Source organism: Myotis yumanensis, unplaced genomic scaffold, assembly GCF_028538775.1.
Source record: "Myotis yumanensis isolate MYYU_CA2020_CCGP unplaced genomic scaffold, mMyoYum1.0.hap1 SCAF_8, whole genome shotgun sequence".
NCBI lineage: Eukaryota > Metazoa > Chordata > Mammalia > Chiroptera > Vespertilionidae > Myotis > Myotis yumanensis.
Window position 1 is genome coordinate 42893253 of NW_027223759.1, and position 14609 is coordinate 42907861.

The following is a 14609-nucleotide window of genomic DNA, read 5'->3' on the forward strand; positions in this document are numbered from 1 at the left end:
ATCTGAATCTGGAGATTCAGATCAAAAGAAAATCTGTATGTAAATGTACATTTACTCTAATTTTGATAAAAATTTAGAAAATAATTTAAATGTACATATGTATTTGAAAAAGTAAAAAATTTTCAGCAGGTATAAGGAGAAAAGGGTGGCAACACTCGATAATTTTTTCTTATACACTGATACCTACATTAAATAATTTTGAGCTACCTGTCTAACTTAAATGTTCAAGTCTACTGATTTGGTTAGAACTATTTCCATAAAATGTAAATTGCATGAGGACAGGTACTGTGTCTATATCATTGTACTCTGGAATCTAGCACAATTCCTCCCCTCCTGCACCCACTCAATAAATATTTATTGACTAAATGACTAAGTAAATGAGAGATCTGTATTTCAGGTTGGGGAGAGAGTGGATGGAGGACTATCAGAGGTGAGTAGTGTTAACTATGAAAGGGATAGGTGAGTGGGAAATGAGGCTGAGGGAGAGAGCTGATTAAAAGCCTGCATAACTAGAGCCAAGAGATGAAGAGGGAAGCATAAGATTGGGATAGGAGGTAGGAGGCAGAAGGCAGTTCATGCAAGGGTCTGGAAACAATGTAAGGATATGAGGTTTTATCTTAAGAGCATTTTTTCATAAGCAGGTCCTTTTCTCTCATTTTGATGGCTGCTGCTTAACTTTAGACCATTATTCTCTTTCCTGAGGTTAGCAGTAGATTGCACTGGTTTTCTTCTGTATAGTATTGCCCTCTCTAGTCAAGCCTTAACACTTAACTTATTGATCTTACCAATATGCCCCTTTCATTATCTAATTCACCTGCTTTAAATCTTTTCACTTTTTTACAGCAGGGTTAAGCAAGCTTTATCTTTAAAGGGCCACAGAGTAAATATGTTAGGCTTTATGGGGACTACATATGGTCTCTGTAGGTTTTTTTTATTTTTATTTACTTATTGATATTTAGAGAGAGAGAGAGGAAGGGGGATAGAGAGAAACATCAGTTTATTGTTCCATTTATATATGCATCCATTTGGTTGCTTCTTGTATATGTCCTGACCAGAGATCAAGCCCTCAGCCTTCGTGTATTAGGATGATGCTCTAACCAACTGAGCTCCCCAGTCAGGGCTCTGTTGCTTATTCTTCCCTCTCTCCCACCCCCACCCAACCAATTAAAAATGTGAAAAACTTTCTTAGCTGAACATTTTGACATAGGGCCCTAGTTTATAACCTCAGAGTGGAGGTGGGATGGGGAGATAAGTATAGAATTGAAACTCCTTGCCAAGGCATTAAAGGCCCTTCAAGTTGTGTTGCCTCTGGCATTACCGCTCTTCCCTTCAACCTATGTTTCTACACGTCAGCCATCAGAAGTTCTTAGAGATCCTTCAGTGTATTCTGCTTTATTGTGCTTTCTACATGGTGTTTCCTCTGCCAAAACATCATCTCTAACTGGCTGATGCCTCTTTCATTGAGAAGACTAAGCTCAGACATTGTTTCCTTCAGTAGTCTTCCCCAACTCTTTTTCTAGGCGTGGCCAGGTACTGTCTTAGTTAGGGGATAGAAATCAGATAAATTCAGGTGAAGAAAAGTAAAGGGAGCTTCACACTCAGGATAGAGAAGACTCTCTCATGACCTAATCATAAGCATAGTTAGGCATCACAGAAACTATGATCCTTCATACTAGCTGAACTGTTTCTCATCTCATTTTCAGTGTCTACTCCATTCTGGAGTATGATCAGTATGAACCTGACAGAAAATATCCACCAGTCCTGAGTATGATTTTGAATCTCTGGTGCCCACCTCTGTTTGGCTGATTTTGTAATCTGATTGGCTTAACTTGGCCAGGTGTCTCCCCTGCTTCACCTGAGCCTGGTATGTCAGAAGCATGGATATATAGGATTGCCCTTTACTGAGCAATCTCTAAGGGCACTGTGGGTGCTGAGGAAGATGACTGCTCCAGTATACTCCTCATTTCCCTATGTTCCCTTAGTGTCTGTGTATATCTTTATAATTATGTGTATTATTTTCACTTGTTTGTCTTTCTCACTAAGCTGATTTTGAGAGCGAGGACTATATATTTCTTATTCTTAATATGGTATTGGGTATACAATAGACATGCAGATATTTTCCAAATAAATTTCATAATTTATTTGTATTAGAAATGTTTGGGAATGATGTATATTGTATTAAACATTTAGTATTATTCTTATTTTAGAAATCTGCTTTGAAATATATTTAAAGGTAAGAGGTTAACAACAATTATAGTTCTATAACCAACTAGAAAATCAGTTAAATTCACATTTTTTAAATATTTTTTTTATTGGTTTCGTAGAGGAAGGGAAAGGGGAAAGAGAGATAGAAACATCAATGATGAGAGAGAATCATTGATCTGCTGCCTCCTGCACGCCCCCTTCTGGGGAGTGGAGCCCTTGATTGGAAGCGAACCCAGGACCCTTCAGTCCGCAGGCCAAGGGTCTATCTCAGCCTTGGGCAAACTGCGGTTTGAAATGAATAAAACTAAAAAAAAAAAAAGACCGTACCCTTTTATGTAATGATGTTTACTTTGAATTTATATTAGTTCACACAAACACTCCATCCATGCTTTTGTTCCGGCCCTCCGGTCCAGTTTAAGAACCCATTGTGGCCCTCGAGTCAAAAAGTTTGCCCACCCCTGGTCTACAGAGCCAAACCAACTAGGGCTAAATTCACATTTTAGAACATAAAGATTTGTGAAGTTAGTCACCAGAAATTGTCTCCTATTTTTTTTTTTTAAGATTATTTACTCACATTATTTTCTAAAAAGTGAATTAGTTTCCTTTTTATTTGTTTTTAATAGAAATGTTAAAGAGCAAATATTTTTGTCAGCTGAATTATTTCAATGACAGAATTCAAAAATGGCATGGGGATATTAATACTGCAGCCTAAAGGATCATCTAACAGCTTTAATGCACATCTTATATTTTTTTAAAGGAAACTATCCTTTTGGACAAATAATTGTCTAATATCACCCCTTGAGATTTTATTCAGATATAGAAATTCTTCTATTATAGTATTATTCTGTTTGCTCTTAACCTTGCAGTACAGAATACAGTTTTTCTATTCTTTGGTATCTCATAACATGAAAGTTATAAACCAGAAACAAGCAGAGAATTGTTAGAGAATCCATATGCTTTACAGTATTTTTCTCATATAACTACTGCTAAAAATTACCTACTAATTATATAATGGTTGTATAGTGAATTATTCTAGTGCATATTATTTATATACAATGTAAACTATAAATTTTTCTTAATTTAAATTTTTAAAAATTTAAGTTCCTTTTTGAAATTTTTTTAAAGTTCAGAATCTTTTAAAAGTAAGTTGCCAGCATGATGGCTCATCATCCCACCCAAACTTTGTTTTCTATAATAAAACATTCTCCTACAAAATCACAATATAACCATGAAAATCAAGAAATTAATATATTACTACCATCTAATTTGCACATCACATTTAAGTTTTGCCATTTATTCCAATAATATCTTTTATATTTATAGCAGAAAGATTCAGCTGGAATCTCACATTGCAGTTAGTTGTTATGTCTCATTGGTCTTTTTCAATATGAAACAGTTCCTCAAACTTTCCTTGACTTCGATGACCTTTGGAGATTATAGGCCAGTTATTTTGAAGAGTTTACCTCACTTTAGAGTTGTATAACACTTTTTCATGACTAAATACATTTAATGTATCTTTGATATGACTATCATGGAAGCGATAATATATCCTTCTTACTGCATCTTATCAAGGCACATGGTATTGATTTCCCCTATTTCTAGTGTGAATTTAGATACTTGAGTAAAGTGATGTTTGTCAGATTTTTATACTAAAAATTACCCTCGGCTTAAATAATTAAAATGTATTTTATAAGGTGGTAGAGAGAATGTAAATATTCTGTCTTGTCAAACTTTCAGTTTATTCTTTTATATCAGCATGGATTAATGGGGTCCTATTTTATTCATGATTTGCGCCATTAATGCCATTATTTATTTTGATTCTCAAATTGTCCTGGATTTGGCCACTTTCTGACTAGATTCATATGTAAGTCCTTCTTTACTTTCTGGCTCAAGATACTCAAAGCCTATCCTGTACTTTCCCTGCCCCAGCCCTGAGATCTGCAAAATTTTAAAGTTCCTTTCGGTGGAGAATGGTATCTAGACATCAACATCTGGGTGCTAAGTGGGCTTATTGCTAAAGGGGTATCCATGCTCCCAGACCCTCTCAGAGGGCACAGCTAGGGAAATATATGCATTGTCATCTATATTCCTGTATTTTTATATCTATACTAGAGGCCTGGTACACGAATTTATGCACGGGTGGCGTCTCTAGGCCTGGCCAGCGATCAGAGCTGATCAGGGCCTGCTGGCCAGGTGCAGGGACCCAGAAGGTTGGCCAGTCTGCCTGGGGGAGGGACCACAGGAGGTTGGCTGGCTAGGGAGAGGGACCACGGGAGGTTGGCTGTGGGAGCGCACTGACCACCAGAGGGCAGCTCCTGCATTGAGCTTCTGCCCCCTGGTGGTCAGTGTGCATCATAGCTACTGGTTGACCAGTCATTCCAGTTGTTCAGTCGTAATGGTCGCTTAGGCTTTTATATATATAGGTGGAAAGTCATGAGTTCATACCAAATCTTAGCTCATACAAAGGTTCATTATGTATAATTATCTTCACCCACAATGTGAATTTACCTTCACCTACTACATCCTTGATAATAGTTACTTTTTCAGTCAATTCCTGTATATAATGAATTACCTGTTGTTAACAGGTCCTCTCCTCCTTACCCAGTAGATATCCTCTGCTTGGGCCTTGATATCTTTTGCTGGAATGGTCCCAACCCTATTCATTACCTCATGTGGATGCCTCCTCACCCTACTTGGGCATTGACATCCCACATCAGTATACATACCCCCTCCATACACTTTCCTCAGCCAACTCAGACTCCCCTCAGGTCCAAACCCTCTTCCCACCCATGGACACCTTGCTTGCCTTGCCCAGGCTCTAACACTCTGTACTGGACTCTCCCTCAATTGCCTAAGCTGCCTCCTATGAAGACACCACTTTTTCCCCCTGGAGGCTTGGCTTTCATATTAATTTTAAGTTATATTCATTTTAAGTTATAAGAAATGGTTCGCCAGTTAATTTCTCCCATTTTCTTCTGTTCATCTTTCCTTACAGTGTTCTTCTTTACTAAATTCTTATTGGCATTTTATATTATGTGTGATTTTAATTGATGTAGAGTTATACAACTGAGTCTTTAAGTCACAAGAGGGTCCTTTGAACTATTTTTTTAAAGGTGGTTTACATAAAATTTTGGTATAATTGGTAGGCATAGAATAGCAAGGTATAATAGCTGATATGCTTAGTGGAGCCGGGTTTACCTGTGGGTAGGCACAGTATAGCAGTTGAAAGGTTCTTGTCTCATTTTTTACCTGGAGTAAGTTATTTCACTTTTGGGGACCACTTTTATAAATTGACTAGTTAAGACCACATAAGGAACACAGTGGAGGTACATGATCAGAAATCTATATCATAAGAAAGAGCCTCTGATATATATTCAAAAAAGAGAATTTTGTTCTAACATTTTATTTTTAATAATCAGCAAAGGAAGCATTTCACAGATAACCATTTTACATGTATGAAAAAGTTCAACCTTATTACCATGTCAAGATATGCAACTTGAAAATTAGGTGGTTTTTTTGTTTGTTTTTTACTAATCTAAAAAAAGTGTTAAAAATAATATATACTGTTGGTGTGGATGTTGAGGAATGGGACCTTTCTGTACACTACTTGTTAAGTAGAAAAATAGTAATAAGGAACTGGAATTTTTATTGGGTGTCTAGGAAATAGGCTGATATGCAGGTAAGGAACTTCTTTTTTAGAGAAAGGGGACAGTTGTAGTAGGGGGGTGGAAAGGATGAGAGAGAAATGTACCAAGGGTTTAATCTCTCAGAAGGCATTTCTAGAACTATCAGAGTGGTCCCTGCACTACCTCTATATTCTTATAGTATTTTAACTCTCATTCTTACCAAAGGAATTTAAATTAGATTTCTGTATTTTTCTTTCTTCTGCTAGACTAAAAGGTTCTCACATGTAAGCACTGTTGTGTTTTTTCTAAAATTTTTGTGTTTTGGCATATATAAGATGTTTAAATGCTTCTGGAACTTAACTAAGTTTAAATATTGTTTTGGTTTTTCAAAGAAATATAGTAATAAAGTGAACTAAACTTATTTGTCTTGTTCATGTCATACAGCTATGTATTCATTCCTTATATTTTATGAGTAAATGTTATGAGCTAGTCACTGTTTTAGGTAGTTAACCCAAAAATAAGTTCTTTGCCCTCACTGAGCCCACATTCTCCTGGTAATGACAGAGCATAACTTTTATAGGTTTCCTTTGGCTTATTCTAGTGTTCTTTTCCCTCTTCTCACAGACAGCATGGTAAAGATGAATGTGAAAGAAGAAATTGAATCTTACCAGATAGAAGTTTTGCCTGGGGCCAGGGAAAAAATTTTCTTTTTGCTATCTCCTATACCACATCACTCTTGACTCCAGGCTTAGAACTGTGGCAATTTGCAGATTTTCTTACAAGAATCATCCACTGTTTCTGAGCAAGACATTCTGTTACCACAATTATAAAAGCAAAATTAATGAAAAATAAAGTTTTTCTTTCTGTACCATTGGCTTATTTAAATAAGCATATATAGTTACTCAGTTCACCTACTAGATGGAATTTCAGTGAATGCAAGATGAAATAGTATTAGCAGAGTTTTAATGGACCACTGACCTGGATAGTTTCAATAAGTCACTTGTCCTAAAGCAATATCAAATAAGTAAGTTATAAAGTTATGGAAGTGAGAACTGCTTATGTAGATCAAATACATTATGAGACAGATGGATTTTGATGAATTAGGCTGAGAACCTCACCACCATGAACTACATTTTAAAAAATTAAAAGCCTTTTAAAATACTTTGAAATACTAGCTCTCATCTTCCTCATCAGACTTCAGAAGTCAAGCTTTTCACCCTTTTAAAGGCTACTCTTTAACCACAGCTGTAAAGGTCAAATGAAATGTTTCTTTCTCTTTTACTCTCTTTGTGGTGGAGTTTGATATATTAATATATATTTTATATATATTTAGTAGTATATAAATGTTAAACTTATTTACATGGGTTGTATTCATATTTAAGAAGTAGCACTGTATTGTAAAGATTCTTAATAGTGACTGGATTTTTGGATGACAGAAACAGTATCATCATTTGAGTATTATTTTTTCTACAGTGTTTCAAGAAATCTTTAAGTACTATTAAGAGTGAAAAACCACTTGGTTTTTTTGTTTTGTTTTGTTTTGTTCAGTATCCTTGCAATGAAAAAAAGGACGTGATAAGTTGTTCAACTTATGAAATTCAAGTTACGTGTAAATTCTGCCAGGTATGTATGCAATATTTGATATTTTTACCCATTTTAATATTTTAGAGTATAAAATTTTTCATAGGTTGTTTCTAGATAAATGTTTTGGTGTTTTTCCATTAATAAGAAAACACTTATCTAGTGTGTTGTTTCGTTGAATATACTATTGTTTTTAAATTATTAAATAGAGCATCTAAATGCACTTAACTATGGTAAACATAAACATATTTTAGGGTTCTGATTTCTCTTAAAATGATTACAAATAAAAATGGTCCCATGAGATAATTTGTAAAAAATGGTTCAAATAGCAAATGGATATGGAAAAAATATTCTAGGTGCTCCTTTAATCATTTCACTTGAACATGTTGATGGCTCTCAAAAAAAAGTACTCCAGCATTTCCCAAATTTGTTTGGCAAATTTGTTTACATTTTTTCTATAATAGCTATTGTCATTCCTACCAGAACTGCTTTGGGAAGCATTGCTCTGAAGAGTTAACAAGCTAGTAGAGAAAAGGCCAGAATTTTTCGTTGCATCAAATACACTTGTTATATATAATTTCTAGAAAGAATGCAAAACAAAAGCCTACAAGTTGATAGAAGGCATAATTGGAAACTTTTTTTTATTTTTTTTTATTTTTCGCTTAAAGTATTACAAAGGGTATTACATAAGTGTCCTTTTTTCCCCCCCGCCCTTGACAAGCCCCTGCCCTCCCTTACCCCCCAGTGTCTTATGTCCATTAGTTATGGTTATATGGGTGCATACAAGTCCTTCGGTTGATCTCTTACTCCCCTCCCTCCTGCCCCCCAACCCTCCCTGGCCTTCCCACTGCAGTCCGACAATCGGTTTGAGGCAGCTCTGCCTCTGTATTTACATAATTGGAAACTTTAAGTCTAAATCTAAAAGTAGGAAATAATCTTGACTCAAAAATGTCTTTTTGTAGTTGTTTTGTTCAAATCAGGACCCAAAAAAGTCACCATATTGCATTTTGTTAGTATGTTTATTAAACCTCTTTTAACCTAAAACAATTCCCTCTATTTCCTACTCTCTTTTGTTTCTTGTTATTTATCTACTAGAGGCTCGGTGCATGAAAATTCATACACTGGGGGTGAGGGGTCCCTCAGCCCATCCTGAAGCCTCTCACAGTCCGGGAGCCCTCAGGGGATGTCCTACTGACAGCTTAGTCCTGCTCCCCGTGAGGAGTGGGCCTAAGCCGCAGTCTGGCCTCCCTCTGCAGCAGGCAACCAGGCCTATCAGGGGAAGGCACTGCCCCCATCACCCCGCTGCTGCTGCCACTGCCGGCCCTCGCAGTCACTGCGGCTTTGTCCGGAAGACGTCCGGTCTAATTAGCATATTACTCTTTTATTAATATTGATTGATGAGACTGGGTAGTTTGTCCTATAGAATTTAGCTAATTACAACCTGGTAGTGTTGTTCAACATGTTTTTCTATCACCTATATTTCCTATAGCTGTATCTACAGAGGCTTAATTATGTTAAGTTTGACTTTTTTACTCCTAAGAGTATTTCATCTGTTTTCTATTACATCATATCAGGAAACATGTAATTTTTTTTTGTCCCACTTTTAGTGATGTTAATTTAAGACTGACCAGTAAGTTTAGGTGCTATCAGCCCAATTCAACCATTATAAAGTTCCCATCACTTTTTTTCAAAATGGTTTTACCAGACATTGATGATAGTTGCCTAGATCAGTGGTCGGCAAACCAGCTCGCGAGCACATGCGGCTCTTTGGCCCCTTGAGTGTGGCTCTTCCACAAAATACCGATTTCTGCACATGGGCCATGAAGTTTCAATCGCACTGTACGTGCGCGCCTGCACGTGGTATTCTGTGGAAGAGCCACACTCAAGGGGCCAAAGAGCCACATGTGGCTCGCGAGCCACAGTTTGCCAACCACTGGCCTAGATCTATTATTTTATTAAGGGTTAAAGTGGTGATTTTCTAGCTGTAGTATTTCATTCTTTCTGCACTTTACTATTTAACAGGTAACATTTAGCCTGATAGATCAGGGTTCCTACCCCCCCTTTTTTTTTTAATCCTCATTCAGGGATATGTTTATTGATTTTAGAGAGAGGAAGGGAGAGAGAGAGAAGAGGGAGAAACATCCAGCGGTTGCCTCCCGTACCCAACCCTGACCAGGGATCAAACCCACAACCTGTGCCCTTAAGTGGAATCAGATCCCCATCCTTTTTGGTGTGCAAATGGAGCCATCTTGGCAGGGGCCCTATCTTTTTCTTCTATAGTATAAAATCTGCATGTTTACATTTAGTTGTCTACTCATAATAAGATAGAAGATAGGGTTAGAATGTCACTAAAGTGTATCATTTCACATTTGGATAGAAAAGGTAACAAACTTAATGAAAATAAAAAATATTACATTTTAAATTATTTTTGAATTAAAAATCTGTACTGTAAAACATTAACCATCTCTTAATGTTTTACTATAGGCAATACAAGGACCTGTGGAATATGAGTGATGACAAACCCTTTCTATGCACTGCCCCTGGATGTGGCCAGGTAATATATAAATTACTTTAAATCATTTTGTGTATTTATATTTGTTAAAACACTGATGACAGTATATGTTGTCATTAAAAGGATTTTCTTACAATGTTTTATACAGTTTTGGAGTTAAAGAAAATAACCCAGAATAATTTGGGGAAGGAATTCTTCTTTTTCTCAGTAGCATTATCTGAGTTTTAAAAAATTCAATCTAATATTGAAAAAAAGTTATGTCTTATAATGGAAAGATGAAAACCTGGACAAAATATAGGGTTTAAAAGTATTTTAATTTGACCATTATTGGTTGAAAATCACTGTAAACTGCCTAATTGGAAATTAGATGTACATTATCATATATGAAAATTATTTTATTTGCTAAACTCTTATGAAATTAGCTAATACTTACCTGAGAGTATTACTAATGTGTTAATGTTCTTAAAGCTAACGTCTTTAATACGCATGTGTGGAAGCATTTTCAGAAAATAATACTTAGTGTTGTTTCAGAAATATTTCAGTGTTTTGTAACAGGCTGTTAAATTATTAACTTATGCTATTATAATTATTCTAATATTAAAATAACTACAGGTACTAAAGAATTAAAGAATAAATTCAATGTGTAGTGAAATTACAGACTACTTAAATAGATAAATTATAAATAAAAAATAAGTGTGAAAGTGTTTTATTGTGGTATATCACATTTACTCCTTGGACTTGGTACTGAGTTAAATGGACAAAGAGGTGGTATTACTCAAGTCATCCATTTTGCTGGAGTGGATTGAACAGACACAACATGATTCTGTAATACACTGGATTATAGTAAACACAGTATGTTGCTAGAGCCAGTTTTGCTATGTTGTTCCAGGAATTATTCTTAGAAACTCAGTCTCAAACAAGCCCTTATTCATTCTCCTATTCTTTTCTTAAAATAGTAAGAATTGTTGTTATCTCATGATTGATTCTTTACTAATACACATGCCATTTTTAATAAAAAGTATTATTTAAATTTGCTTAAATTCAGCAGAACAAAAGGAAACCTATTGCTAATAGAAGAATATATACGTGTATGTATATCATAAGAGATTGTTTCTTAAAAGACCTTTCTAATATTATAAAAAGGAAAATATTAAGGAGTTAGAATTGTTTTTAGACTCTCTATTGTGAAGAGTTAACATTCATACTTCCTCCTACCTCTTCTTTCATTTCTTGGTGTCTGATAATTTGTTTTTTACATTGTCAAGGTTTGTAATACATTTTGTCTAATAACCTGTAATTTCCATATTTGCTTATCTTCTATATTTAAATAGTATAGATAGAGAAAAAGGGAAGAATTAAGTTTTAAGGCACTGTGTATTTAGAAGTCAGAAAGAGGAGGAGAGGGAGGAAGTAGGATAGAAAGCTGAGAAGCAGCAAACAAGAAAATTGTGTCCTAGAAGTCAGGTAGAAGAAGTGTTTCGGGGGGGTGGGGGGGGGGGGGCAGAACAAGGTAGTCAGGTAGTTGATAGGAAAAGGTGAGAAATCAGTATTTACTATTGGATTAAGAAATATGAAGATTATTAGGTGAGTAGTTTCATTGACGTGGCAGTGACAACAATGTGATTGCAGTAGGTTAAAGAGAAAATGGGGAGGACCAGAAGTAGAAAACATTCTAAGACAGCTCTTTCTTGGAGTTTAGCTTAAATGGAACAGAAAAATATAGTTGGAGAAGGATTGAAGATGGAGCTTATTTGTTTTGCATTGTATAGTGGGAATATCACAGCATATTTGACCCTGCAGAGAGAGAGACTGTTACAGGATTGGGTTCCTTACGTAGGTAAAAGAAAGGACGGGATCTGGTGCTCAAGTAAAGGGACTGGCCTTAAGTATTAAGTAGACCATGGGCAGTTGTTCTGTAGTAACTGAAAGTAAAAAGGGAGGGTAGAGGTTTGAAAAGTTTGAATAGAAAAGAGAAAGCATACAGACAGACATATTTCCTTCAATATAGTCACCTTAAAAAACAAAATTACATTTCTGTTTATTCCATTGCACAAAAAAATTACCTTTAGAAGCTATGGCATGCTGTTTTAAATAGACTTAGGGGTGGCAAATTTTTAGCCTCTTATATTACTTAGGATGCTGATTAGGTCAAAAAGTCAATCTAACAATAGCTTGAACAGTTTGTTTTTCATGTAACAACCCAGAAGTAGGAGTTCTAGGGCAGGCTGACTGCTGTCCTCAACATGTGAATTCCATTTTTAGGTCCAAGATGGCTGGCCTAGCTCCTGCCATCAGGTTCACATTCCCGCAATAAGGAGGGAGAAGGGGAAACGGCACACACACACACTCACCATTTTATTAACATTACTGGAAATAATGCATATAATTTTCATTTATTTCTTTTGGCAAGAACTCAATCACATGGCCACCTTATTGCAAAGGAAGCTAGAAAATGTAGTCTTTTTCTGGGCAGCCAAGTACTCAACTAAAATTGGGAAATTCCTTTGGGAAAATTTTGAGTAATAGAGATTGAGGGACAGTTAGCAGTCCTTTTCATAGTTTTCAGAGATGATTTTTCATTTGGGGGCTTAGCAATAAGTCATTTGGAGCCTGAATCTGGTTAACCTGGGTACAATAAGTCCTCACTTAATATTGTTAGTAGGTTCTGTAACTTTAAGTGAAACGACATATAACAATCATAGACAAAAATGAATGCAAGACCATTCAAGGACCTGCTGTAATGTTTTTAAAGTTGAAAACAAAGATTTCAACATCTGGAATTTAGTTGTCAGTAATGTATCAGTGTTGGTTTCTTAGTTAGGGGTATACCATACCTATTATTTATCTGTGTCCAACTTGTTTCAAATAGTGTTTGAGAAATTAAAGGTTCATATACTAGTTTTCATAACAATAAAAACAATATTTTTAACTTAGCTAGCCACTGTGCTAAGAAGGTTATGTGGATTGTCACTTAATGCTTCCAACAACTCTATGAAACGGGTGGTTATGGCCTCATTTCTTTGAGTCACAAAACCAGGAAGTATTGGAAATAAGTTTGTACCCAAGCCTATCCTTGTGTTCTGTCCATAAATAGAATGTTCAGGCCTTAAGGTATATTTAAATACAGGTCTTTGTATTTGTTATCTTTCAATTAACATAGTTTTTATTTCCTCTTTATAACAAAAGTTTCACCAAAAATGTTGACAAGCTTAAAATGGCAAAATAAAATCTAGAGAGGACTTTGTTAACATTAGGAGCATTTCATAAGTCCTTCTCCCCTTTTATTTTTTAAAACAAAATTGGGACCTTACTGCATCTACATAGTTGTATATTTATCAGTATGCATATTACATTGCATGTATTATAAGCATTTTGTGCGTTAATTGAAAACATGGGTTTAAGCTGCTGTGTCCTATTCTATTGCCAGAGCATGTCCCATAATGTATTTACTCATTCCTCTATTATAGACTTTTATAATTTTATAACTTATTAAATTTGTATGATTTTCATATAATTACATAATATACAATTTTATGAGTATATATAATATAACATAATTATATATAGTTTTATAATTCCAGAATTACAAGCAATAGTGTGATGAAATCCTTTATATGCATCTCTAATTAATTTCTCAAAATACATTCTTAAAAATAGATTACTTGGTCAAAATGTATACACAGTTTTGAAGTTCTTCATACATTTTGCCATACTGTTTTTAAAAGCTAAGCCAATTTTTATACTTATAGTTTATTTAAGCACTGGCTTCATCATAAACACTCCAGTTTGGGGTATTATTACTTCTTTTTTTGTGTGTGTGCCTGTATTTATTCCCTAAGGGATTTAAAATAATCTCAATGTTATAATAATATCTTATAACGGTTACTGATCAAAATAGTAACCTGGCTGCCATGGTTAGGTTGCTCGGTTGAAGTGTCATCCCATACACCAAAAGGTTACAGGTTTGATTTCTGGTCAGGGCACATACCTAGGTTGCGGGTTCAATCCCTAGTCCAGGCGCTTGGAGGAGGCAGCTGATGGATGTTTCTTTTTCTCTGTTCCTCTCTAAAATCAATTTAAAAAACATATCCTTGGATGAGGATTAAAAAAAATGTAACCTGGCTAATGTTAGCATCATCCATTTGTTAAATCTTTCTAAGAACAGAAGTGGAATAGTCTCTCTTTAGATTCAAATAATATTTCCTAGGAAATCAAAACTTTAACTGGTATTATCCTGGTGGCTTTATAACTGAGTTGTACCTATTTATCTGTTAAATAGGAATAATAATCTATGTCATGTGTGTGAATTAAATGCAGAATGACTGATTTCTTGGAAGTTAATTCTAGTGAGTGTGTTCAAGTGTTCATGCCTTTGAATAACAGATTTCTCTATATATCAGAGCTTATATTGCTTTATTATAAAAGCATCTGATTCACATCCCTTCAATCTATCAGGTTGCCCTTCCTTTTTTAACCTTTTAAGAGAGATGATTATCCTGTCCTACCTTTCTTGACTTCTTTTCTCATTGTTTATTCAGCTATATGCTCGAAGTCTTGTTTAAGACAGTACTGTGCCCATTTCGCATTGGATTTGTGCTCTTGTGTTCTCAATATGTTGTTATTGCTAGCAGTATCGTTACAATTTTATTCAATGCATATTTTTAGAATAAATTTTTTAAATTTGC

The 14609-nt window shown here is 35.2% G+C and overlaps 1 protein-coding gene across 3 annotated transcripts in view; it reads left to right on the forward strand.

Annotated features, from left to right (window-relative positions):
- Nucleotides 1-14609, forward strand: part of ATF2 (activating transcription factor 2) — a 108748-nt gene that overhangs the window by 14384 nt on the left and 79755 nt on the right. For all 3 annotated transcript variants that reach the window (XM_070422716.1, XM_070422715.1, XM_070422714.1), the window contains exons 3-4: nucleotides 7380-7454; nucleotides 9897-9966. In XM_070422716.1, the coding sequence (XP_070278817.1) occupies nucleotides 7423-7454; nucleotides 9897-9966 (102 nt within the window). In that variant the 5' untranslated portion in view covers nucleotides 7380-7422. The remainder of the gene's footprint in view (nucleotides 1-7379; nucleotides 7455-9896; nucleotides 9967-14609) is intronic.